The following is a 24,973-nucleotide window of genomic DNA, read 5'->3' as shown; positions in this document are numbered from 1 at the left end:
TGCAGCTACATTGTACTTTTATGATAATATAATATGAAGGGATACCTAATCTAGAGCATTTTAGGGCAGTGTTTCTCAACCCGTGGGTTGTGACCCAAAAGTGGGTTGCAAGAACACATGGAAGCAGGGGCAACACATTGGGGATGCACACAGGTACATGTGTTGGCTACAAATGTCCAGCTCGGGATCCTTAAAATTCTAGTTTATTAGGTGGATTAAAACACTGTAATGAGTTAAATCATAAACCTTGGGGCTGGTCCCCACACACACAAATATGCACACACATACACACACACAGTAGCAAGCTACAGAGTCAGGTATACCTGTCCTACAAGTGCTGGAGTCTGCCGTCGATGGCCAGTCGAGGCTTCTTTCAGCGTGGTGTTATCATCCAGAAGGGGGTCACTGGCTGGTCCTTCTGGCTGGACAGGTCAGGTGCTGGTCAAGTTGGAGATCAAGAGGGCGCCCCTGAGGGTCACTTTTCACTGCGTTTTATCTGTCCTTGGCAGACTTTGGTGACTCCCCAGTTTTCAGGTTTGCCCAATCCAGGGGTCATTGACCCTCGTGGGACTTCCCCCCTTGGTGGCTACTGGATGGCATCTGTCAGCCCCAGGGGTTGTCTGCATGTATGTGCAGGTTTGGGAGTCTGTTGATGAATTTTGAATAGGGCTCTGGGAGTGGTCGATCTGGAGATATTCAGCCCAAAAGTTGGTCCCTGGAGTTGATTAACTCAGGCCAGGGCTTCTAGCCCTTGATCAGTGACGCTTAGAGATTTCCCAGTTGTTACATTGTCTTCTATTGAATTCTTCTGTTGGTTGATCTGCAGTTTCCCAGGTGTTAATTACTGTCTGCTACCATGTTACACATTCAATCACTGATTCACTCGCTCTTTCAGGGGCCAGCTTGATACAGGGAAGCAGCAGTTTGATTCCTGCCCTTGTTAACATTGTTACAAGGTATAACTTACTTATGAAACTAAATACATTCAGTTGAAAGATGAAAGGTGAGGAGTATAAAATATAAGCTACAAATGCCATGGCACACAAATAGATAAAAATACCAAACTACAAGGGGAGATACAAAATGCACACATACACATTTCAAAACACAATTCCTTCCTTATCTTAAAGTGAAAGAAAGAGGAAGGAAGAAAAGGTAGAAGAGGAAAAACATATCCAAGGAGGGGAGAGCAACTGCAGGCAAGAGGAAAAGGGGCTTTCTGCTACACATGTGCAATCCCTGCTGGCTGCTGCTGCCACTACCGGTGGTGCCTGCGGGTGGTCACCGACCCCTGGTTAGCACTCGCCACCCCCACCCCCCACTGCCATCAGTGCTGATGGTGTCTGTGGGAGCTTCCCACTCACCGCTGCTGTGTTCCTGCCACGGCTGCTGCACTCCCACCACCAGCACAGCTGTGCCCCCCCAGCCGCTGAGGGCATGTGCCATTCATGTCTGAAAGGGTCAAGAACAAACGTTAAAACTAGATTCTCCTTTAAAAGATAAAAACATGGGAAACCATAGCTTTTCCCTTGCAGTCTGACAGAGATCCAGCCTGCAAGGGCTGCTTGTGGCCCACCGTACCCCCCCCCCCCACACACACACACTGACATGCAGGTGTTCCCCGCATTGCAAATTTACAGTGTGTGGAGGTGGAGGTTGACAGTGGGAGATCTTCCAGTGTCAAAAACCCATGCTAGAAAAAAGCCGGGTGGTGCACATGGTAGCAGGGTAAGCTGCCCGAAACTGGAACCTGGCCAGCCAGAGCCATGCTCCAGCTGGTGGCCAGGCTCCCTGCTGCCAGGTTATTGCCACTGGAGCCCCAAAAGGCCCCCAGGACCCCAGGTAAAGCTGCTGGGGCCAGCCCAGCTATTGGCCCCAGCCTGCCCTACCCCATCCGGGGCAACTTGCTGCATGCCAGAGCGCACATGCATGGGCATTCCCCAGGGACAAGTCATAGCAGCACAACTATGTGCCACTACTATATGTCCCTAGGGAAACACCCTTGCATGCTCATCTGGATGTGCCCAGGGTGGCTACCTGTAATAATCAATTAATTTATATTTTGTTTTATATAATTATTATTGTTTCATTATGTGACTAGAAGGGGCTCTTTGTATGACTACAAGGACACAAACATTATCTTTAGATTACCCCCATTTACCCATGCTGAAAGAGCAATGCAGACATTATTTACTCTGAAGTTTTATTTCTAACCATGCTGAACTCAACAGCCATGTCCAGATGAGCGCGCACATGTGGTATGCAGCACCGCAGACCCATCTGCAGTGCTGCACATGGCACACACTGCACATGCAGACATTCCCCACACTGCTAATTTACAGCCTGGAGCCGGCAGGGTTGACACTGGGAGATCCCAGTGTGAAAAAACCTGCACTAGAAAAAAGTGGGGTGGTGCATGTGGCAGCAGCATACACTGCCCAAAACCAGAGTCTGTCTGGTCAGAGCCATGTTCCAGCTGCCAGCCAGGCTCCCTGATCACCACCACTGGAACCCCAGTAGTCCCCCAGTATCCCAGGTAAGACATCCCTACCGCACCCAGGGCAACTTGCAGTGTGCCAGAGTACACATGCACAGGCGTTCTCTGGGAACAAGCAGCAGCAGCACACTATGTGCCACTGCTATTTTTCTCTAGGGAAACGCATGCACATGCTCATCTAGACATGCCCAATGGGTCATGCTTAACAACATAAGGGGATCTAAATGTTGGAACACATAAATTTTGGGTGGATAAACAGACTGAGATTGCTGGGGGCAGGTTGAACTCAAAGTCTCCATAGGTCATTATGTTCAAGATAACAAAAGTCCACCTATGCCTATAGGTAAGGGATATTTTTACTGGTAGGTAAGATAGGTGAGTACATTGTTTTAAGATCCTTTTTTCTCCCTATGTTTTGTTCTTACCGTTAATGTTAAATAATGTTTATTTTTATACAAGATGGCTTGTCAGCCTATTAAAGCCTGGTCAGAGCTTTCAGCAGAAGCACTGAAGGACTTGCATCTAATTGATCCTGCCACATAATACTGGCTTGTATGCAAAGTGCTGTAGCATGGACTCCTGGTCTAAGCACGGAAGAGCCGTGGGGTTCTGCCTTGTGACAACTGAAGTTTTAGGACCCATTGCCTGCAGGGGTACACTCAGAAAGATTGGAGGGATGAGAAGTGTAGTTAGCTCTGATCCATAATACCTAGCTCCACCACTTGCTGTGTGACCTTGGATAAGTAATTTATCCTCTCTATGCCTAAGCTTCCCTTCTGTAATAGGAATAATACTTACCCCATTTAGAAAAGTATGTTGAGATTCGTGGATAACTGATGAACAGAGGACTTGCCATCACAGTCAATAATAATAATAAGACTGACTCCATTGTTAGGTAGACACTCTACTTTTCCAATTTAGTGCATATTATTTTTAAATTATGCTCTGAAAACATTTTCATTGAATTCTGTCTTCACAAGTACTAGCTTTAATTACATCAAGCTTAACTGAATTACTGAAAAGCATGCAATACTATGTACTTAGTCAATGAGTTGCCCCTCAATATATTTAAATGTTTTACTGTTATAATGAAAAGTGCTATAGAAATCCCTGAGATAGATATAGAAATAGTAATTATTCCAAAGAAATTTTAGACTGTAGACATGACTTCTGATGAAGCTGCAAACAAATATTTGTTTGCTATGCTCTTTTATCAATTATCTGTAACTTGAATACATTAGAATGTCAAAGATGTAAAGGGTGCAGTCATGCTTACCCTGTTCTTGATCTATTTGCGTCATAAGGAGATCAGACAGTTGTGATATATTTATATTAAGATGTTCAGGCTAAGCTTCAATATAAGTTTCAAATCCCTTTTATGAAATTTAACACGTCCATATAGACTGTTCACATACTGTACACTGTACACACACAATCATAGAAAGTTTTGGTCTGTAATAGTCCGATTATCTTTAGAACAGAAATTTCAATCCATACATTATATTCAGAGCATAATGGATTATAAGCTAAATTCTACTCTTACTGATAGCCATTTAATTTGATTGAGCTAAACAGGTGCAAGTGAAAGCAGAATTTGTATGTATTTTGAAGGATGGACAGCATAATGTAGATAAAAAAGAAAAAACAAGTTTCATGTCTAACACTGCACATATCAGTCTGTCTTACAGAAATTTCTTATTGAAATAAGTTTTACACTCCTGCTTTGCTCCTTATCTGCACTTGCCCCTTAGTTTAACAATAAGTTTCTTTTTGTTTTATTCTTCTTTAAAGTATTAAAAATCAATATACTTTTGAGAAGACTTTCTTTAATCTCATGCATTGCCTTCCAGGGTTTTAACATGACAGCCTTTATTAGTTAGCTGTTCACTAAAGGAAAGTATAGCCTTAAAATGTTACCATCATCTTCCAACTTGTTACATGGAAACTATGAGGATCCGTCCCATTTTTTCAAATTAATTCTTTCCATGATGCTTCAAGCTGCCATAAACCCTGCTGAGCACATCACTGCTGGTTATTAATAAAGCCAGTATTTTCACACTTGGCACTTATAATTAAGCATCTAAATCTGTTTTTAGTTGAACTAAATAAGTGGCCTGAGGTGCTTAGTGCCTATAGTCCCCCAAGATTTTAATGGAAGCAACACATGCCCAGCATCTCTGAAATATTGTTGTTACTGCATGGATTAGGTTGACTAATTTTAGACACACAAAGTTTGGGCTAAACTTTTTCATCCTCCCATTTCTATTCTAAGAGTGCTCAACCTATAGCCTGTTAGCTGGGTATGGCCAGTGGACCCGTGATAACCAGCCCACAGGGTTTCCTATGGGTCTGGATGTTTGATGGCAAGAGAACAGTGGCAACATTAATTGCCATGGCTCTGGGAACCACTCCTCCACTTCTGAATTTCCAGACACATGAGGAGCCCTAAGAGCCAAATGACATGGCTATGGCCAGATCTGGTGCATGGGGTTGGCCATCGCATGGAGTTGGGCTATAGTTGGATCCAACATACGGGGTTGATCTTCCACCAGGTCTGGTATACCAGATGGGATCCACACTCTGACCTCGTGAACTGACCTGACCACCCCTCTGGCCCATGGGGCCAGATAGGTTGAGCACGGCTGTTTTATACAATAGAATCTCGATGACTAGGGTCTTAGCCAACAGGATATTCCCTGGCTTATAGTGGAACTGCCTCCAGTTTGCTCTAAATTACAGCAGCTGTCAGTAGTCCCAAGGAGCTGTTTTAGCAGGTGGTAATTGCCAAGGTATAAAGTCCCCAGCCGCATTCCATTTCCCATAACTGTACCCTCATATTGAGGCTGTGAGTAATATTTCCAGGGATGACAGCATCTGTTATGGCAACCCTACACTATAGAGAATTCCTCTGAGTGTAATCTTGCTAGTTAAGCTGCGTTTAAAGTTACTCTGTACCACTGGAAGTGGCACAAAGCATCCTTTGAATCTGGCCTGTGTGTAATAGCTTAGTGCTGTCCCATGGTTATGTTTTGGTTTCATTCTTTCAGAAAAAGGCCAACTATTAAAACACAATGTAATGTAAATTGGCCTTAAATTTAATTTAAATTGGCCTTAAGAGCACTTTTTTGAAATAGCATATCACTAGACATGCTTATCAAATGTACTTGCATAAAGTTGTTGCCATTGCTATAAAAATATCTACCACATCTGTAACTTTACTGGGATGAATTATTTTAGTCATTACAACAAAAGTATTCTATAAATCAGAATGTGAATGCACTTTGCTGTCACTTGAAAGAAAATTCTATGGTGAACAAAAAATGTTATAAACTGAAGCAATGGATTATAGTGAAAGGATATAACTAAATGATGAACAATTACAGTCAGAATGTTGCCACTGCAATGATGCCTTACATATATGTATATATATATATGCTTATTGCTTAATTCAGCTTTAAAAATTAACAGAATGGGGCAGTCAGAAGGTAAGCGAAAAGTATTCCCAGAATACCTGAATGCAACAAGGATGAATAAGAGATTTTTTTTTTCATTAATCCACTATCAGTATCATTGCCCTGATATTATCTAATGATAACAACATCTAAGAAGTGCATTCAAGACAGTTGATTTTTTGGACTATGCTGTCTCAACATGCAAAGGTGGATTAACACATGTTTAAATACAGTTGATGCTATTGGTATTTGTAGATTCCCTAACAAGTGTGGGCAGATATTTTCTAAGAACTGTATGCACCAAATCATGCAAAGACCACTCCATTAGGCATTGTAATCAACAGCTGTTTTTTAGAACTTAATTTGTTATACCAAATATCCTTATCTGCAGAAGCCAGAGACCCCATGCTATAACCTGATAGCGACAGCAGTGTTCTAACATGGTTGTAACAAGCACAGGCCTGGCAGGCCACCTTTTATTAGGTGCTGAAGTGCACTAACTCAAATGGAAGAGTCAGTGTTGCAGATTTTTCTGATAATTTAAATGCTACACCAAATGTAATTGTGGCATAATAAGGCAGTACCTTGTGGCACAACTTTCATAGGAGTCTTCCAACTGGAAAAATAATTCTGGCTGCTGTATTTGGGTCCCAACATGCAATAGCCGAGCACCCACATAATCTTAGGCTTTCCTTGGTCAAAGCATGCATCAGCACTAATCTTTCCCTTGGCTTCTCTGGAGCAGCTTCTGGGCTTAGTTCTCTGCCTGTTTCCCTTCATGGAACTAGGACCTCAGAGTTCACCTGCTTTAGGGCTTCAGGACCAGTACTGATCACTGAAATTCCCCCATAGACAAAGTTCATCCTCTCTAAGATCTCCAGTATTGTGAACACACTCTGCAGGGACACATGATAGTTGGAGCAAACAGACACACAGACTTGGTCAGGGCTCAAAAAATCAATCATTTGAGCTAGCACAAAAATATACTGATGTAAACAAAAACCTTTGGGCAGGGGGCTGGACTCGATGATCTTCCGAGGTCCCTTCCAGCCCTAATGTCTATGAAATCTATGATACATGCTTACACATGTGGGTTACTGGTGCCTCCTGAATCTGGAGGGGCTCCTGCCGGCAGTGGCGGCCCTGTCAGGGGGACCACCGGCCCTGCTGACAGCGTCAGTGTTGGCCGTCGGGGGGGGCAACGGCTCCGTCATGGGGGCCATGTGCCCCCCCATGTACCCACTACCAGTCACCTATGCCTATACACATTCTGCCTGCTACCCTTTCATCACCACTCCTGAGCTTTTTTTGGCTTAAGTCAAGAGTCCTCTATACATATAGGATTCAACTCCTGCAGCTGATGACTCCTCCTAAAATATGGTGTCTCTCTCCATCTTGCAGCCAGCTTCCTGTTTCTGCTCTTGGCCTCCTTTTTGTTTTTCCTCTCTCATTCTGGAATGGCTGGTGAAAGATCCTTTCTCTTGTAGCATCTTTTCTGTCAGGTGACTCCTTGAGCAGTCTCCTCAGGTTATAAAAGATCCCCACCAAGCGTTCCTTTGTTAATTTACCGAGCCCACTGTATTCAGACTGGGCCCTCGGCCACAGTCTATTTAAACGTCAAAAATTATGCATTAAAATTTGTCAAATTTGTTTATGCATTAAAATGCATAGACTTTGTCAAAGTTTATGCATTAAAATGAGTGATCATCAAAGTTTAAAGATCCTCTGTTGTTAGCTCTGTGCCATATACACCTATCTTACCCTGTGCATTTATCTCAATATAAAAGAAACTGGCAACAAGGAAGGCAATTAAGTCTGTTTTCCAAAATAGTTTGCAACCTTACATAAATATACATAGAAACCCGCCCCCCCCAATCAATCTGAATTCATAAACTGTACATAGGCAGATTCTCTAAATTGTCACATTTGTCATGTTGTAGCCAACGAAAGAGTTATACGGTTTAATTTTGTAAGCAGAATTTTTATTAGAGAAAATAATTAGATAATGTACATGATTTTTTAAAAGCCAGTTTAAAATGACCTGTGATAAACAAAACGTTATTTCAAGGTGTGGGTCTGAAATTACTTTGACTGATAAGTATTTTACATGTATAAGATTGTAACAGGGGACCCTAGCCCTGTTACCAGAAGGCACATCCACCCCTTAAAGGCCAGAACTTTCTGGGCATGGAATGCTGGAGAAGAAGGGGTTAAATGCTGAGCCTGGCCAGCTAGTCAGCTGACCAGAAGGGGGCAGGACTATAAAAACCCTGGGTAGAGCAGCACTTTAGGGGGAGATGTTAAAGGGGAAGGAGCGCCTCAGAATGCTTCATGGAGGAATGGTCCAAAGGCGGGAAGAAGGAAGCCCCGGAGAGAGATCAAACACATCACAGCAAGGACATGAGCCGACGGTGGGGAGCCAAAGCCCGGACCCTGTGAATGTAAGCTGACATGCTGCTTTTCTTTATCATATTAGTTGGTGGCAGTTATTACCCATGGATGGGACTGTTTAGTTTTTTTTCTTTTTTGATTAATGAATAAGACTGGCGGTTTGGGTGAGGCTATTAGGGGAAGGAGGCGGCCTCATTTTGGGGACCCACTATGGAGTGGGGACCCCGGCGCCAGCAAGGGTGTGGCTTTTTTGGGGGGGCACAGCCACCGGCACCAGCAAGGGTGTGGCTTTTTGGGGGGGCACAGACCCTGGTGCCAGAGAGGGCGCGGTTTTGGGGGGCACAGACCCCAGTGCCTGAAGGCACGATCTTAAAAGGCCAGGGAGGTCTGGTGCAACTTTATTTTTGGTATTTTTTTGGACTGGGAGGTCGTCCCCTGGTTTTGAACTTGTGACCCCCGGCTGTGGGGCCAGCGCCTGGACCTCTGGGCCAGGGGGGTCGGGCTCCAGATTGGATCAGAAAAGGGGGCCACGAGCCTCAAGACACCAGAAAAGGCTAAAGCCTCAGAGTCAAACCCTGTTTAGTGGGTTTAGATGGGGAGGCCTAGCTAGAGAAACAGGGGTCAAGCCCGCATAGGTGAAAGGCCCCAACATACCCAATACAATAGGCAGTTTCCTGCTTGCAAGAACATCATCATAATAATTTCCATCAAGACGTGGCAGGAGAGTATAGGGGGTGACATAAGAACCCCAAAGAAGGCTCCAAGGCCGCCCCATGTAAGGTGCAGATTACCAGGAAGATGGCGCTGGGAGGGCGACCTGTTACAAAGATATAATTAGGGCAGAGCTGAGTGACAGGCCTAAATAAGGATATAGGCATGTGAAGAAGCTACCATGAGGAAAGCTATAGCATGGATTTACAATACATCTAGAAGTGCAACTTCTTACCACACAGTAAATGCAAAGTAATTTAACTACCTTTAAAAGTATCTGATGCACTCCAAATTCCCTCACAGAAACTTGTTCTTGTGTTCAGCCCCTTGTGTAGTGGGTCTCAACCTTTTTAGCTTAAACTAGTTTCTTGACAATGGAAAAATAATAGAGCAATTCTTTTGTTGTAAAGAACTCAGAAAGACCACAACAGAGCAGGATGCTTTACCACCATGGATTCCTATTTGAAATCTCTGGGTTTATTATGTCAGTCATGTATAGCTGTCTATACACCTAACTGTACTAACATTGCATGGCACCCTTAAAAGCCACAGCAGAAGGTTCAATATGCTTAGGTAAATTTAAGTTCATGGATGGACATTGAAGATAAGGTGCGAGTGGCAAATAGGTCTAGATGTGAAAAGAAGACAGGATAGGAAAAGTGGATCTGTTAACTGTTTAAATGTATAAAAATGTGATTTGTATACCTGAAGCCATATACATGCATGAGATCATATTTAAAAAGTGACAAAGGATACAAAGAACAAGAGGGAAGAGAAGGGCCAGGGAGGAAGTGGGTAGGAGAGGAACCTACAGTAAAAAAAATCTGAAGAGAAGCAAAAGATAGAAAAACTGCTAGAGGATGGGGTCATAGAAGATGAAGTATCCCAAGATATCAAGGTGAATATGACCAACAGTCTCAAAAACAGGAAAGCAATCAGTGAGAGTAAAAGGCCCTTTGATCCTATTTTTTCTATAATATATGATCAAGCTTTCAAACAAGCATGCTTTACATAAGCAGTCACCACACACGCTTCTGCATATCAGGAGCACTGCACCTTCCAATGCCATTTAAAAGTCAGCTGAAAGAATACTGACATTTGTAATTTAGTTTTCTGAAAACAAAATTCGTTACCGACGGAAAAAAAACACTTACTGGTAAGTCAGTGGCAATTTGAGGAGATGCATTTGAAACTGTATACGATACATGTTTTAGTCTTTCCTTTTTCGTGTCCTTGTCTGACAAGGTATTTAGCAAAATTTGCAGATTCATTGGAATCTGACAGGGCCACACTGTGAGCACTTTTGCTATAGCTTCAAACTTCTGACCTCTGGGCTGTCAACGTTGCGCCTGAATGCCCACACTGCCCCAGTCCCAATATCTTAATGAAAGGTACTATTATTTTTGCCTGGCTCTCTCCTATGTTAAATTTTATCAAATGTTATAAAAAATAATAAGCTTGGGTCTAGGAATTACTGTTAATGTATAAAACTCATATTTGTAAAATGAAACTAACTCAACTATAATTTAAGAGTTGATAGCGTGGTGCTATGAAAACAAATTAATCAATATCTGGTTCTTATTTTATACAAATGAAGAAAAATATGTTTATTTTGCGCAATGTTGTTTGGGTCTGATCATCTCCACTATGTAATTTACATTTATGTTAGGTTTCTTCTTGAGATTCTTGTACATTCTCAGTTTTAAATATAAGTAAAATAACATATTATTTAACTAAATAAATAAGTAAATTAAATATGTTTTATCTGCTGTTGGCAAGGAACACTGGGTACTTTCAGCACAGAACTGAGTCAGGAGTTATGCTTCTAATTTGGTATCTGATCCTCCATCCCTTAATCATATGAGATTTCCACAGGGCTATTTAAATTACCTGTGTGAATAGACAGTGAGGTTTACTCATGTGAGTAAAGGTTGAAAGTCCGGCTCTTTACTTTGTGAACCTGGTCAAGTCACCTATTCTCTAACTGTAGTTTCCCTGCCTGTAATATAGGTGTCTAATTAGCTAATGTGACCCTTAATTAGTCAGCATTTATACAGCACTTTTTAGATGTCATCTACAAAGTATTATTTTAATATACACAAAGTAGTCTGAGACCCTTTGAGGAAAAAGAATATACCGATAAAAAGTATCATTCTTTTAAGCCAGGTACCTACAGGTATGGCAGTTGCCATTTTGGCTGACAGAGTGGATTGAATTGGAAATAGGAACTACAAGCAGGAACCACCACTGCTTGTGAGCTAAGGAGCAAAGCCTCTGTAGCTGAGGCCTGTAACAACCTGCAGGCTGCCAGAGCACAGCTCTGCAAGCTTCCCTGTATCACAGTTTACACAAGCACATACATTAAGCATGTGCGCAGTTCCATTCAAGTCAGTGAAACTAAGTTCTTATCATTAACTATGTGCACAAATAATTGTAGGATTGGGTTTTATTTGCCAGTGACGATGCATTTTTACATATTTATTCTTTAGTTTCTTTCAAACTGAGGTCCTATTAAAATGATATGATAGAATCGTTTACAGGGTTATCAGGGACCTATCAAACACACAGGCACCTGCCAGCTGTGCAGTTAGCATACACGCCACTTCCTTTTTCTGTTTTCAGAAGAACAAAACCATGACGTGTTTCAAACTTGACTGTATTAACGTGTGACTAAGCAGGGAAAACATTTCCAGTTTACATGGAGAAATGAGCAAATATAGTCAGGGGCACAGGTTGGCTTTTCTGTACTTGATTTGGGGAGCCACACCCAAGCTTCCCCTTTGGTGGGAACTGATAGCTGCCCACTGTAAGGGTTTGTCCCTGAAACAAGAGTCCTGGCATCAAAGACAGAAGGAAGGAAGGATGAAATATCTGGGAGAATAATTTTCTCTCAGGAAGTGACTTTGAAATTACTGTTTGCTGAAGGCCTAACACAACAAAGCCACATGGTGCACGCCAAGGATTTGTAGGTAAACCAACAGTGCAAAGAAGGCTAATGGCATACTGGGCTGCACTAGTAGGAATGCTGCCAGTACACTGAGGAAAATGATTCTTCCTCTCTATTCAGCACTGGTGAGGCCGCATCTGGAGTACTGTGTCCAATTTTGGGCCCCACCCCTACAGAAAGGGTGTGGGCAAATTGGAGAGTCCAGGGTAGGGCAATGAAAATGATGAGGGGGCTGGGCAACATGACTTCTGAGGAGAGGCTGAGGAAACTGGGTTTATTTAGTCCGAGAGGAGAAGACTGAGCGGGGATTTGATAGCAGCCTTCATCTACCTGAAGGGGGTTTCCAAAGAGGATGGAGCTGGACTGTTGTCAGTGGTGGCAGATGACAGAACAAGGAGCAACGGTCTCAAGTTGTAGCAAGGGAAGTTTAGGTTAGTTTTTCCTACTATCTTTCTCCCTATGAGGGTTGCAAAGCACTGGAACAGGTTACCCAGGGAGGCTGCGGAATCTGCATCCTCGGAGGTTTTGAAGACTGGGCTAGACAAAGCCTTGGCTGGGATGATCTCACTGGGGACGTTCCTGCCTTGAGGGGGGGGTTGGACTAGATCAACATGTCTCCACTCATGGGTCACAACACAAAAGTGGCTTGCAAGAATATAAGAAGGGGTTGCAAACAAACTTTAAAAATGGATTCTCCTTAAAGAAGGAAAAGGCTTTCCAGCCTGCAGTGGGGCTGCTTGTGCCCCTCCTGCCTCACACGCTGGGGTGGGGGCAGCAGGTCAGGAGTGGGGGGCACTGGGCCAGGACTGGCCATTGTTGTTTACAAATGGGTCCTGGTACAAAAAAGGTTAAGAATCACGGAGAGTCCCTTCCAACCCTCATTTTCTACAATTCTCACAGAGAGGGTCCAGTGGCACCCTGGGCATCCTTTCAGGGTGCCCGGCAAACTGAGGTGGGCAGTGGTGATGACCCAGATGAAGCCAAAGGTTTCTAACAGGAGTCCGCGGCGCTGAGCATCCCGCCCTGGGGGCGCTCCTCCTCAGCAACAGTAAAAATGGCTTTCGAGTTTTTCCCACAGCCAGGAAACCGGGGTGGGGGCCGGAGTGCAGACCCCGGCGGGGCAGGTCGAGCGCAGCTTCCCGCCGCGGCCCCCAGCAGCGAGGGGCGGCAGTGGCGGCGGCGGCGCCTGGGGCGCGGCCCCGGGATGGAGCCAGACAAAGGCTGCGCACAGGCTCGCAGGGGATGTCGCAAGGCGCTGCCCAGGGGCCCCGCCATGCCCCTGCTCCAGCGCCGAGGGCAGCAGCCAGGCCTGCCGCGCCATGTGGGGACAGGCGGGGCGGGGCGGGGCGAGAGGAAGAGGAAGGGAAAGGGAGGAGGGACCTGCCCGCCACTACCATGTTGCTGCCGCACGTCACTGCGTCCTCCCGCCCTCCCGCCCGCCGGCGCCGCCGCTGCCCTTCCTCAGCCCGCGGGCCGCGCCCAGGACCAGGAGGCAGCACCCGGGCCCGCCCGAAGGGGAGGTGAGTGCGCGCCCCCCATCCGGGCCTCGGTCTCCTTGAGGGCGGCAGGGACCCCTCCCCACCCCCGGGTCCGTGCGGCGGCCTCCCCGCGGCGGGGCTGGAGGAGCCGCGCGCGCCGCGGAATTGGCGGGAGACGGCGCCGGGCTGGCGGGCCGCCCTGGGGCTTGGCAGCGCTGCGCCACAGCGGGCCCGGGATGCTGCGCCGACCTTGTAGCCGCCCACCATTGCGGGCTTCGGGGCGGCCCCGAAATCCCGCCCGAGACAACGGGGAGGCTCCGGCGCCTGCAGACACCTCGTTCCAGCCGGGCGCCTCTGGCCGGGGTTGGGGGCTCTCTTTGCCTGCGCCTGGGGGCCCGCGGGCTATCCGAGGCCCCTCCGCAAGCGTGTGAGAAGGTGGGCTCAGCTCTTCCCCTGGAGCTGAAGGCAAGAACAAAGGAGCTAAATTTACCTGTGTCCACCTATGGGCACAGATGGCTCTCCTGGGCAGGGCATGCTTCTGCGCTCTTGCTGTCAACGTGGAGGTTGCCTCCCATGCTGTAATATGTGGGCCTCATGAAAGAGGAGAGATGCTGTATGTAAAAACAAAAAACACCCTGCTTTTTCCTTAGGTCAGTGGTTCTCAACCCTTTTTGTACCAGGACCCATTTGTAAATGTCAATAGCCAGTCCCAACCCAGTGCTCCTGACCCCCAGGGCAGTGGGGCAGGGGAGGCAGTGGGGCCCAAGCAGCCTGGCGCTTGGCCACCCTGCAGGGGGGAAGCCACAGTTCCCCACTTTTTTCACCTGTAAAGGAGAATCCGTTTTTAAAGTTTGTTCCCAACCCTTTCATATATTCTTGCAATGCACTTTTGTGTTGCAACCCATTGGTTGAGAAACGTTGGTTTAGGTGGCCCTGAAGGACAACTGAAATCATGCCCATAATCAACAGCCCTTTGCCTGCCTCCCCTCGGGTTTGACCCTGCCGCATATTATTAGATTATGCAGCTTGCCACCGTGCACATGTTGCTCACAGGCATTTCTACTAACCTATTTTTTCAACTGATTAGTAAGTGACTGCTGCTTTGTGGTGCTTCATTCATCTTTTGTTCTTTGATACTGTTGGAGAGGCAACATGCTGCCGACCTTTCGTTGTGCCGAAATGAAAACTCTGGCTGTAGTTTTTTAAAAATCTTTGATTAAATAATTTCCAACATGGAAAAGATGGTCTGTATTCTCAATGACCTCTCTCAAGTCAGTAATGTTTTTAGTGGAAAAATATATATTCAGAAGAGAACTTCATGCCATAGGCCCAGACTTCACAACCCTTTGGTTGACTGAGGAAATTTCAGCTGGCATAGAAGACCAAATACACAATATCAAGAAGAGGCCAAACTCAGACTGTGGCCTGTTTGTTTTGCTCCCAAAATAAATTGGAAAAACTTCACTGGAACCCAGGAATCATTGAGCCCAATTGGGACAAGATAGTTGGTGACACTTCACTGAGATGCAGCTTCACTGACTTCAGAGGAATCAAATGGGTCTGAATGTGATTCTAAATTTTACTTTCTTTAAAAAAAAAAAAACGTGAGAAGGAGCACTCGCCTGAATCATTATTTACCAGATGCAGCATGTGCCACCACTGCATCTTCTCTTCTGTACGGTAGGACTAGGGGTGATGTGGTTGGTACCTAGGACACTCAAAACCGTAGAGAGGCTGGTGATGGTTGGGTTATAAAGGGTCTGACTCAGAAGCTCTGGAGTCTAAGTGGAGAGGACTGTTTTCCCATGTTTCTTTCAGAAATCCTCTGTAGAATGCCATAGGGTATGGAGGATCACTTCAAACTTACCTTTTCACGAGGACACTAATGCATGGAGGAGGAGAAGCCATTTAAAGGGATTGCTTCCTTACTTGTCCAGCCTGGCCTTGTACTTTTATTCCACTACTAGAGAATTGCCTGTCAAGAATGACGGGGGGCCGGCGGATGGAGCGCCACCACCCTGTGCTGCTGCCACTTCCCAGGAGCCGGGGAGGGGGGGAAGCTGGCATGCCACCACCCCACGCTGCTGCTGCTCTATGTCTGGCCACGCCCTCCCCTGCTCTGCGTCCGGCCCTGCGCCCCCGCTGCCACCCACCACCCCGTGCTACCACTACTCCGCATCCAGGTGCACGCAACCCAGCTCCCCACCTCTGCTTTCACCTGGCCCGCTCCACTGGAGCCAGAACCCACCCATCATTCTTGACGCAGCACTGAGGAGAGCCACACCCCCAAAAGCATTACAGACAGACTAAGCCCTTATATATAGAACTAGCCAATTGCCCATCAAGAACAATGGGGGCGGGGGGGCGCTGGGATGGAGTGTTGCTACCTAACGCCCCATGCTGCTGCTATTCTGCCTCTTGCAGGGAGTGGGGTTGGAGAGCCAAGGCCAGCCTCAGCTCCACCACCCTCTGTCCCGCCCTCGGCGCAGCTTCGGAATCGTTGTGGCGCTCCCTCACACGTGGAGCACTCCGATTGGGTGTTTCTGTCAGCCAATCAGAGTGCGAATGCAGCGTTATGGACAGACAGACGTAGGCTTTTATAATATTAAAGTTTTCCAGCAGGAAGAGTGGTGACTGGGCAGCACTGGGACCTTCTGCATTTCCACATTTTCACTAACTTGCAGTGGTTTTGCCTCTTCCTCCATACTAGGGGGCCTAGCACATTAAGCCTAAATAAATATGATCTTTAAAAATACGCATGCAGGAAAAATGTTGGTTTTAGTTAAAAGAGTGAATATTATTATTGTGTTTAAGAGGAATCCATACCACAAATCAATTTCAGCCTAGTTTAATCAATTTTATGGAAAGCTCTTCTGGTCTAAGGGGTCACATAGAGTAGGCCCTGAATTGTGGAAAGATTTAACTATTCTGAATATAAATGGTAAACTAAAGTTATATTTACAGGTAGTGTTGCATTATTATAACCTAAATCCAAAACAGGAAGTTTGAACAGCTAATCTTCTTTGTAACCATAACAGTTTGTTTTAACTCCTAAGTATTTTACAAGTATTATACAGTGAGGTTGGCAGATAAATATCATTGTTCCAATTTTATACATGCAGAAACTGAAATAAAGATGGTAGGAGGAACTGCATAAAACCAATGGAGGTATAAAGATCTCCCTCCCTAGGAGTCTTTTGAACATTCAGGACCAAATAAAATTTCAAATAACTCTTTAAAAAGTTGTTCGTTTGTGGAATCCTTTTGCTGTGTTTTGCATAAAGCATTTTTCTATAATATCAAAACAGAAATTTATACTGAAATATATTTCACCTTTTCTTTTTGCATCATCGTTAAGTAAGTTGCCAAAAGCCAAGCAATGAGTCAGTAGATGAGTCAGAATTGAACTTTTTCAATCCCTTATTTACAGTTCTGTTCACAACCTGGTAGACCATGGGTTCTTAATCTAGCTAGGAGCTTGTAACCAGAATTTAGAAGAATGTGATTACCCTGCATTTCATTATGGCTGGATAGAATAGAGAGTTCCAAAAATAATGAGGCTGGATGTTCCTGATTCTACTTACTCTTGCAACATAGGGTCACAGTGTAACAAAGGTAAAGAACCTCTACATTAGTCTTCATTTCTTTGTCTTTATACAGTATTGTCTTTTAATGTCTGTTTCCAAACTTCACTATCATGTCCTTTATCAACAGTCTCTTTCAAAGGAGGTTGGCTTTTGACATGATACCCTGTTTTTAAGACCCATTGTGGTATTTGCCTTTTAAATGAATATTTAATTTACACATTTTCAAACTCATTGTTTCATTATTTATGTCCTTGTACTCCTGTGGGTCATATTGCTATTCCCTGCAAAGAATACTCAAAGGTATGAGCAAAGACAGGGCACATATCGCATCTCAGTCTTGGCAGAAAGCAAGCAGTTTGTGTGAAACACAAAGCTCTGGATTCTGATTTCTTTAAAAAGCTGCAGAGAGCAGTTTGAGGCAGGTCTGTTATATGTATGAACAGAAAATTAAATCAGATTTCAGCTTTTAAGCAAATTATCTTGAATGCCATAGTTAAAACATAGTTAATTGTATCTGGGAAATTTACCATGTTAAAAGACAATTGGATTACTAGGAGTTCCACAGTGAATTTTTGCAAAGCTATGTGGGGAAAATCCTGAGCAGAAGTGAAAGAATATTACTGAAGCTCACAACTGCCCTCACATACTTCTCAGATACCTGATACTTTTGAACAGGCAGAATTCTGACACCTTATGAATGGTGCCAGTTGAGGAAAAAGTCTATAAAGGTTAGATTTGGGTAAAAGATACCACAGGCATGAAGCAATTGCCATTACCTCTTTTTCTTGTGGCATTAATGTAAGAAGTGCCAGGTTTGAGAAAGAGAGAAATTGTCTAGAATGTCATCATATACAAGTACTACTAGAACAAGCAGATAAATGTGACTGGACTCTCCATCTCATGGTCTGTTCAGATATCCAACTTTTCAAATGGATTAAGCCTATTACTAGCGCTAGAGCAATGAAGGCCAACCTTTTTCTCAGATGTGTCACAAACTGGCCCTGTACCCTTCCCAAGTACCACTCTGGTCCTCTGTTGCCCAACCTCCTGCTCTGCTTCCTGCTCCCTACCTCTGTGCTGTAGCATCCAGGAGGCTGGGATTTCAGGGATTTTATTAGAATGATTGACCTTTCAGGAGTGGGGTAAAGAAAATGCATCAAGTTCTTTGAAAGCTTTTTTCAATAGTCTGTGAGGTTCAAAACAATGCTAAAATATAAAAATGCAGATATAAAAAATGCTAAAATATAAAAATGCAGATATAAAAAATGCTAAAATATAAAAATGCAGATATAAAAAATGCATTATATCTGACTTCTCATAATCCCTTTCCATACATTTCAAGGCAAAGGTATTGTACTACTATATAAGTAATGTAGGGTAAATAAATTATATGTACAGTAAAAGCTCTGTTATCTGGCATCCCCCGGGAATGGGGGATGCCAGGTAACAAAATATACCGGTTAATTGAGCATCCCGAACAGGCATCCTTGACTGTTCAGGCCACTGCTTCTCCTGCCGCGTCCTGGGTGTCACTGACCCTTCTGTGGGACAGGGAGGCAGGCCCCGCGCAGCCAGTTATGGCCCCGGGCCATGGGGGCTTGGAGAAACTGGACATGCCACAGTGGGCACTTCCGGTTTCACTTTACCTTACAAGCTGGCATGCCGGTTAACAATTCTGTTCTTTTCTAGGGTTAAGGGATGAAGGTGAGAATATAGGTAATGATTGAAATTGGAATTAAGTCAGTTACTGATCAGATAATTGGCTGTAGCTGTATAGCTTTTTAAAAATTTAAATAGTAAGAATTAAATATTAGGCCAAGTCAGTGCTTGGGACTTTTGCTTGCTTAGCAAAATTGGGCAAAGGTTTCATATTTTTTATTCCAACATTTTTTATGTTGGCAAAAGCCATAGTGTGGACACAGTTATGCAGACATAAAAGTATTTTTGCCAGTACAGCTTATTTCACTGCCAGAACTCACATGAGTTACACTAGCAAAGCATTTTGTTAGTATAGCAAATAAAAGCTGTACCTATCAAGAGTGTTTTGCTGTTATTGCTATTCTAGCAATATTTTTACATTTAGACTAGTCTATATTTTAAAAAGAAAGGAAGTTTTGGAGCTTTCTTCAAAGCATAGTAATGCTATCCACTTACCTAGCATTTCAACTGCGGACCTGTAAGCACCTAATAAAGCTGGGGTTGTGTTATTTTAATCCTTTTTTAAAACCGATGAAAATACTAAATATTAGTTAGATGCACTCTTCCCAAAGACTCACAGTGAGTTGTAGTCAGGATAATAGTCCAAGTTTCCAAGTGCCCAGGTTTCTGTGTAAATCTCTAGACACCAGTGGCTTATAATCAAGCTTAGGAAATTCTCTTGTTTGAGAAGTTATATGCATTGTTCTGATGAATGAAATATTCCTTTATCTGAAATGTAATGAAACACTTTTTCTTGTTACTTGGGTCATTTTGTTGATGTTAATAGCTGACTATAAAAATGAACTGCTAATGAACTGCTAAAATGAACACTGTGTGTTCTGAAAAGCATTAGGATGCTGAAGGGAAATAGAAAATCCTGGCTCCATTCACTTCAGAGCGAACGGTAAATCTTCCATTGACTTCAGTGGGGCAGGACTGCATAAAAGTGGATATAACAACATGTTCATAGTATCTAAGCTTCCATTAACACAGGTTCTAGGTTTTTCTATTGCCAAGAGAATCTTGAAAAGAAATCGGCTCACTTGTCTTCTGTTTATCCAGCTTTGCAGCTCTCAGCTGAGCATTAGCAAAAGCAAGGGGTGTGAGCTATACCTGGGTGAGCTGTGAACTCTGCCTTTGACTCGCTTCTAAGAAGTGTTAATTTCTGCACTTCAGTTTGAGAATATTAAGCACTAACCTTATAATGTGTAGGGGCAGCTCTGGAAATTCTTCAATAGAAGTAATATGCGCTATGCATATAACAAGTGCTTCCAGAACTGGGCTCCATGAAAAGCTTGCACTAATTTAATTTAGATTTCAGATTTTAAACTAATTTAGTTAAATCCATGCAAACCTTTGTGTAGAGACTCTTTTCAATTTCAGAGTAGTTCATTTTATTTCAGGAGCGTAGGAATGGAAAAGGCCTCCTACGTCAAACCTAATCCTCTACAGACACTGCATCATAGAACCCTTTTCATAAAGTAATCAAGCTGCATCTCCAAAGGAGCAAGGTTTTTGCTCCCACTGCTCCACATGGAAGCCTATTTCAGAACCCCACTACTTTATTGTTTAGAAACCTTATTTTAACAATCAGCCTAAGTGTATTTGTAGCCCATTTATACCAGGAGGGCTGGCAGCGTGGCATCTTACAGACTAACTTGTTCAGAGACCAACAAGCTTTTGTAGGCAGCATACTTCACCAGTTGCTATGAATGGACTTGCAGAGAGCCAGAGCAGTAAGTAGAAAGGAGTAAAGTCATTTTTATACAATGGATAGGGAAAGGGGGAAGAAAGAAGGGGATGCTACAGAGAGGTGAAGGTGGGTTGAAGAGATTAAAAGGGATAAACGAAGACATTATTCTGAGTGCTTGAACCAGTTCTGAGGCTCTGAATGCCTGGCTCCCCCAGTATCTTGAGTCTTGATCAAGATTCCTCTGTTGTCCCCTGGCTGACTGGCAAACATTAAGGTGTGGGAACAGGAATCGAAAATATTGTAGCCTAGGCTAGAAATTTGCAAGAACCGTTTCTGAAACCCTTCCCCACGTGTATAGGTTGTGGTTCAGCTGATTTACAGACTTCTTTGATTCTTAGAAATGCATGAGGTAATCTGGAAATTTTGACTCTGCCCAAGTATAGTCTTTCAAGTGACCTGTATCTCTGATGAGGACTCATATTTTATGGGAGTGGATTCATCTAATTTTCCCTAGTTATTTTTGGTCATCACAAGTGAAGCATCTTCCAGTGTAGGGGAGAATTTATTTCTTACAATGAATGGTTTAAAAATTGCTTGATTGAAGAGAGAGCCTGCCCATGTGTTGAAGGATTGTTTCTTTTGTTTGCATCATGCTTCAGATTGTAATCTTCATTTAATGAAATTGTTAATCAGTGGCATTTTTCTGTCTGATTAACTAGTTACAGATATTGACATATTTAAATAACTGGAATTTAACTGCTTGGGAAAAGGAGAACTAGAATTACTTGTAATCCTGAATTGCCTCCACTTGGCATCAGCGTAGATTCTTGTAATCAAAGTTGTAAGTGCTGAGACATTTTATATTTGTAAGTAGGAAAGAGACAATATAAAGAAACATAGAATGCCAACCTTGAACTAACAGAACATTTTTATTCCTTGGCTGTTGGGGTATAAACTTGGTCTGTGATGTTGGTATTGCAAATTTGTTCACCATTTTATAAATGTGAGTGGTCTGAAGTATCCACTTGAAAGTACTGACAAAAATTGGTTGCATTGTGGAGTTCTAATTAATGTGTGAGAGAATTTTACTCCATCTTTGATTCTTAGAAATGCATGATATGATCTCTGGAAATTATTGACTCAGCCTAAGTATAATCTTTCAAGTGACCTGTATCCCTAATGAGATTTAAGATTTAATTAGTAAGAGGCTCCTTTTTGATTGGTAGTTGTTTGATAGCATTGGTACAAGGGTTTCATTTATTTCAGTACTATGTGTTGTTGATAATGCACATCTTGTTTCTCTGCCTGAATTTTAGGTTTGTCCAGTTCATATTGTGACTGCCACGTATATTCAGAATACCAACCAGGCTGTAACATTAGGATATTACAGTTTCTAAGCTAGGATGCCTTTCAAAAACGGGGTGGAATTAACTGAGTTGCAGAATATGAAGGTCCCTGAAGATGATAACATCAGCAATGATTCAAATGATTTTACAGAGGTAGAAAATGGCCAGATAAATAGGTGAGTATTTTTCCACTGATACTGTCTGTCCTGTGAAACACACTGTTTAAAAACAGTATTCTAATTTTCAGTATAGGTCTTAAATTATTCATTACCAAGTCATGCTCCATTTGAAGATGTAATTTGAATTTCATATGTGACATCTGTTGGGCAAGGGCGGCAACAGCAGATAAAGCAAACAGTAACAATTTATTCATCCTTTTGAATCTTTCAAATGAGTCCAATAAAATGCATAAACATATAGTACATCAAAAAGCCAACATTTCAGAATGTCTGCTTCTACTGTGCAGAAATAATAACAATAATAATAATTAGAACAAGACACATTTTGAGCAAAGATTTTCATTGTCATTTATTCCACAAATGGAGGATTGTAACCTTACTGGCCATGTCCATGTAGTATAGACTTCTGTGAATTTGTAACTTGCATTAGTAAGAATAAATGTAGATTCAGGTTATATTTTTAAAAGTACAAGTGGGAATATATCCAAAACCATTACTACTAAGATTATAATAGGAAAAATCCTAATAGATTATGTATTTTAGAAAATTCAACAGAGATTTACATCTAAAGCTTGTATTTAAATTTCAAAAAATATATTCTCTTTTGAGTAATTAAAGTAAAATATCCTTGCATAATTACATTATTATTATTATTATTAAAATTGGCTCTAAAATAATTTAAAGAGTTTATTATTTTAATAAAGATGAATAATGCCATGTCCTTCATAATTATTGCAAAGTACTGTAGAGAGGTATTCAGTTGCATTTTTAACAGAAGCTGAACTTATTGAAGGTTTCTACCTTTATCCTGCTCAGTGATTTTTCTGCTGCAAAGAGCTAGCTTCCTGCGAAACTTTCATTCAGATTTGAAAAACAGAAGCAAGGGTACCTAAACCAAAGCCAGCCCTCATCCCCTGCTCTTTCTGCATGGGACCAGATGACCTTTGGCATCTAGGCTAGTGATTTTAGTTAATGTCCCAATGTAAATATTACATTGAGTGCTACTTAATAGTACCAGTTTAGGATGCCACCCAAAGGCAAGGCGATCCAGGCTAGCCTTTACTCCTGAACATAGATAGCACTTGCTATCATGAGCAGTTGTATTGACAGATTATGAGTAGCAAATGCTTCAATGGACTTCTAGGCTGTGTTGACACATGTAGGCACATGTGGTTTTGTGATGCCACAAACCGCATGTGTTGAACATTAAACCATGTGTACCACTGCTGATTTGCAGTGTTGGGGCAAAACTTGCTACTGGGATTCCCGCACTGAGGCACATGGAAACAGAGCAGAAGGCAACCATGGGCTTTAGTTTAAAAATATAGATCTTTGATTTAAAAATGCAGAATTATAGCCTGCAGTAACGTTTGATGTGCTGAAGTAATACACAGTTTAATTTGGAGCTTATTACATGTAGGTAAATTAGAACTGTATGTCCCCAGCCTGCAGATGTTAGTTCATCTAACACCTTCAGACTGTGTGAAACTCTAGGGTGTATCTACACATTGCCCTATAGCAATGTAGTGATGCATCATGTTGCTATATGGCGCGGTACAGAGATGTAGTGATCATGTGAATCTACACGTGATCAGCAGCTATGTGGCTGTAGGGGTGCGCTCTCCCATTTTAGCATGCTGCTATGGCGACATAGCAAGAAAATCTAACCGTGTGCTGTGCAGTATGGGAGGTTACTGTGCTGTGCTTTAGTACTTCCAAGAGGAATTACTAAAGCACAGCAACGTGTAGACATACCCATAGTGAGGTTTTTAAGTCAAATCGTGCTCTTTGTTTGTTTTGCTTGCGTGTTATATTAAATAATGGCTGCTTGAATTTACCTAAAACAAAAGGGATCTTTCAAAGAGGATTAAATAACAGTTAAAAATCAAATATTCAGAATAACTGATGCAAGAGCTAGAGTCCAGAGACCCATCTGTAAGCTAACAAAGAGGTTAGGAGCCTCACTTTACACAGGCCTACAGAAGCTAAACCACCACGACAAGATTTACACAATCCAAAAGATTTCATCAGAGAAAGGAAGTAGGAGAAAATTACTGTAAGAGTTGTGCTCGTAACTCTAGAGTGGTGGACCCCAAAGGTAGCGGACAGGCGCCTCTATCCTGATAGCAAGAGACTGTGCAGAAAGAAAAATAAAATAGTGCGAATGAGGTCTAAGGAAGAGGGCTATATCACCCTGAAGAGCAGTTCTCTTGCTACTTTCCTGTGCTAACTAACAGTGAGCTAACTTCTTGGATTTACTAGGACCCTTTGTTATAAATCCAGTGGCCAGATTTTTGGCTAAAGCCACAGAGTATGGAGTGCAGCTCAAGATAGAGTTGTGCAGCCCTGCAACTTTGACCTGGGTAATTCAGTGCCAATTCCACCCACTTAACTCCAGTTATTATTAGGCACCTACTTAAATCACCGTTTTGGGATTTTTGTGGAAACCACGAAAAACGGTGGTTTCCACGATCACCGCCAAAAATGGCGTTTCCCATGATTTTGTGCAAAATGGCCTGGGGGGGTGGGGAGGGAAACTTACCAGAATACAAAGAAAGTGCTGCAATCCCTGCAGCCATAGACCACGTGATTAGAGAGGCTGAGGTAGCGCCATTGGCTCATTGAAGCCGCCAGTCTGGAAAGCTAAAAGGTTTCGGCACCATCTTTTAAGACGTCAGATGCAGTGCTGCAGTCTGAAGATGAGTGATTGGCGTCTTGGCCAATCAACAGCAAGGGGAGGGGCCACTGGAGTCCTTCAGCCAGTTGAGGGGGGGCTCACCACAAAATTGGCTTGTGGCCCTTGAAAATCCCATCATCTCATTGCGATTTGGGTAGGTCCCTAGTTATTATTGGCTTCATTAGCACCACAGCCAGGCCCTTATTCCTCAGCTTCAACCCTGTTAGGAGAAGGGAGTTTGGGTCACTGTAGGATACTAGAGCAAGCATGCTGAACCCATCCTGGGCCCTGAGCCAGGGCCAGACCATGGGGCTTCT

General features: G+C 43.2%; 1 protein-coding gene across 1 annotated transcript in view; it reads left to right on the top strand.

Moving 5' to 3' along the window:
- The first annotated feature begins 13,410 nt into the window (after positions 1–13,410).
- Positions 13,411–24,973, top strand: part of SLC38A1 (solute carrier family 38 member 1) — a 46,441-nt gene continuing 34,878 nt past the window's right edge. Inside the window, exons 1-2 of the mRNA XM_006260848.4 lie at positions 13,411–13,518; positions 21,771–21,976. Of these exons, the coding sequence (XP_006260910.1) occupies positions 21,858–21,976 (119 nt within the window). The 5' untranslated portion in view covers positions 13,411–13,518; positions 21,771–21,857. The remainder of the gene's footprint in view (positions 13,519–21,770; positions 21,977–24,973) is intronic.

This window comes from Alligator mississippiensis, chromosome 4 (assembly GCF_030867095.1).
Source record: "Alligator mississippiensis isolate rAllMis1 chromosome 4, rAllMis1, whole genome shotgun sequence".
Classification (NCBI taxonomy): Eukaryota; Metazoa; Chordata; order Crocodylia; family Alligatoridae; genus Alligator; species Alligator mississippiensis.
Note: the sequence above shows the minus strand (reverse complement) of the source record. Positions and strands in the feature narration are given on the sequence as shown.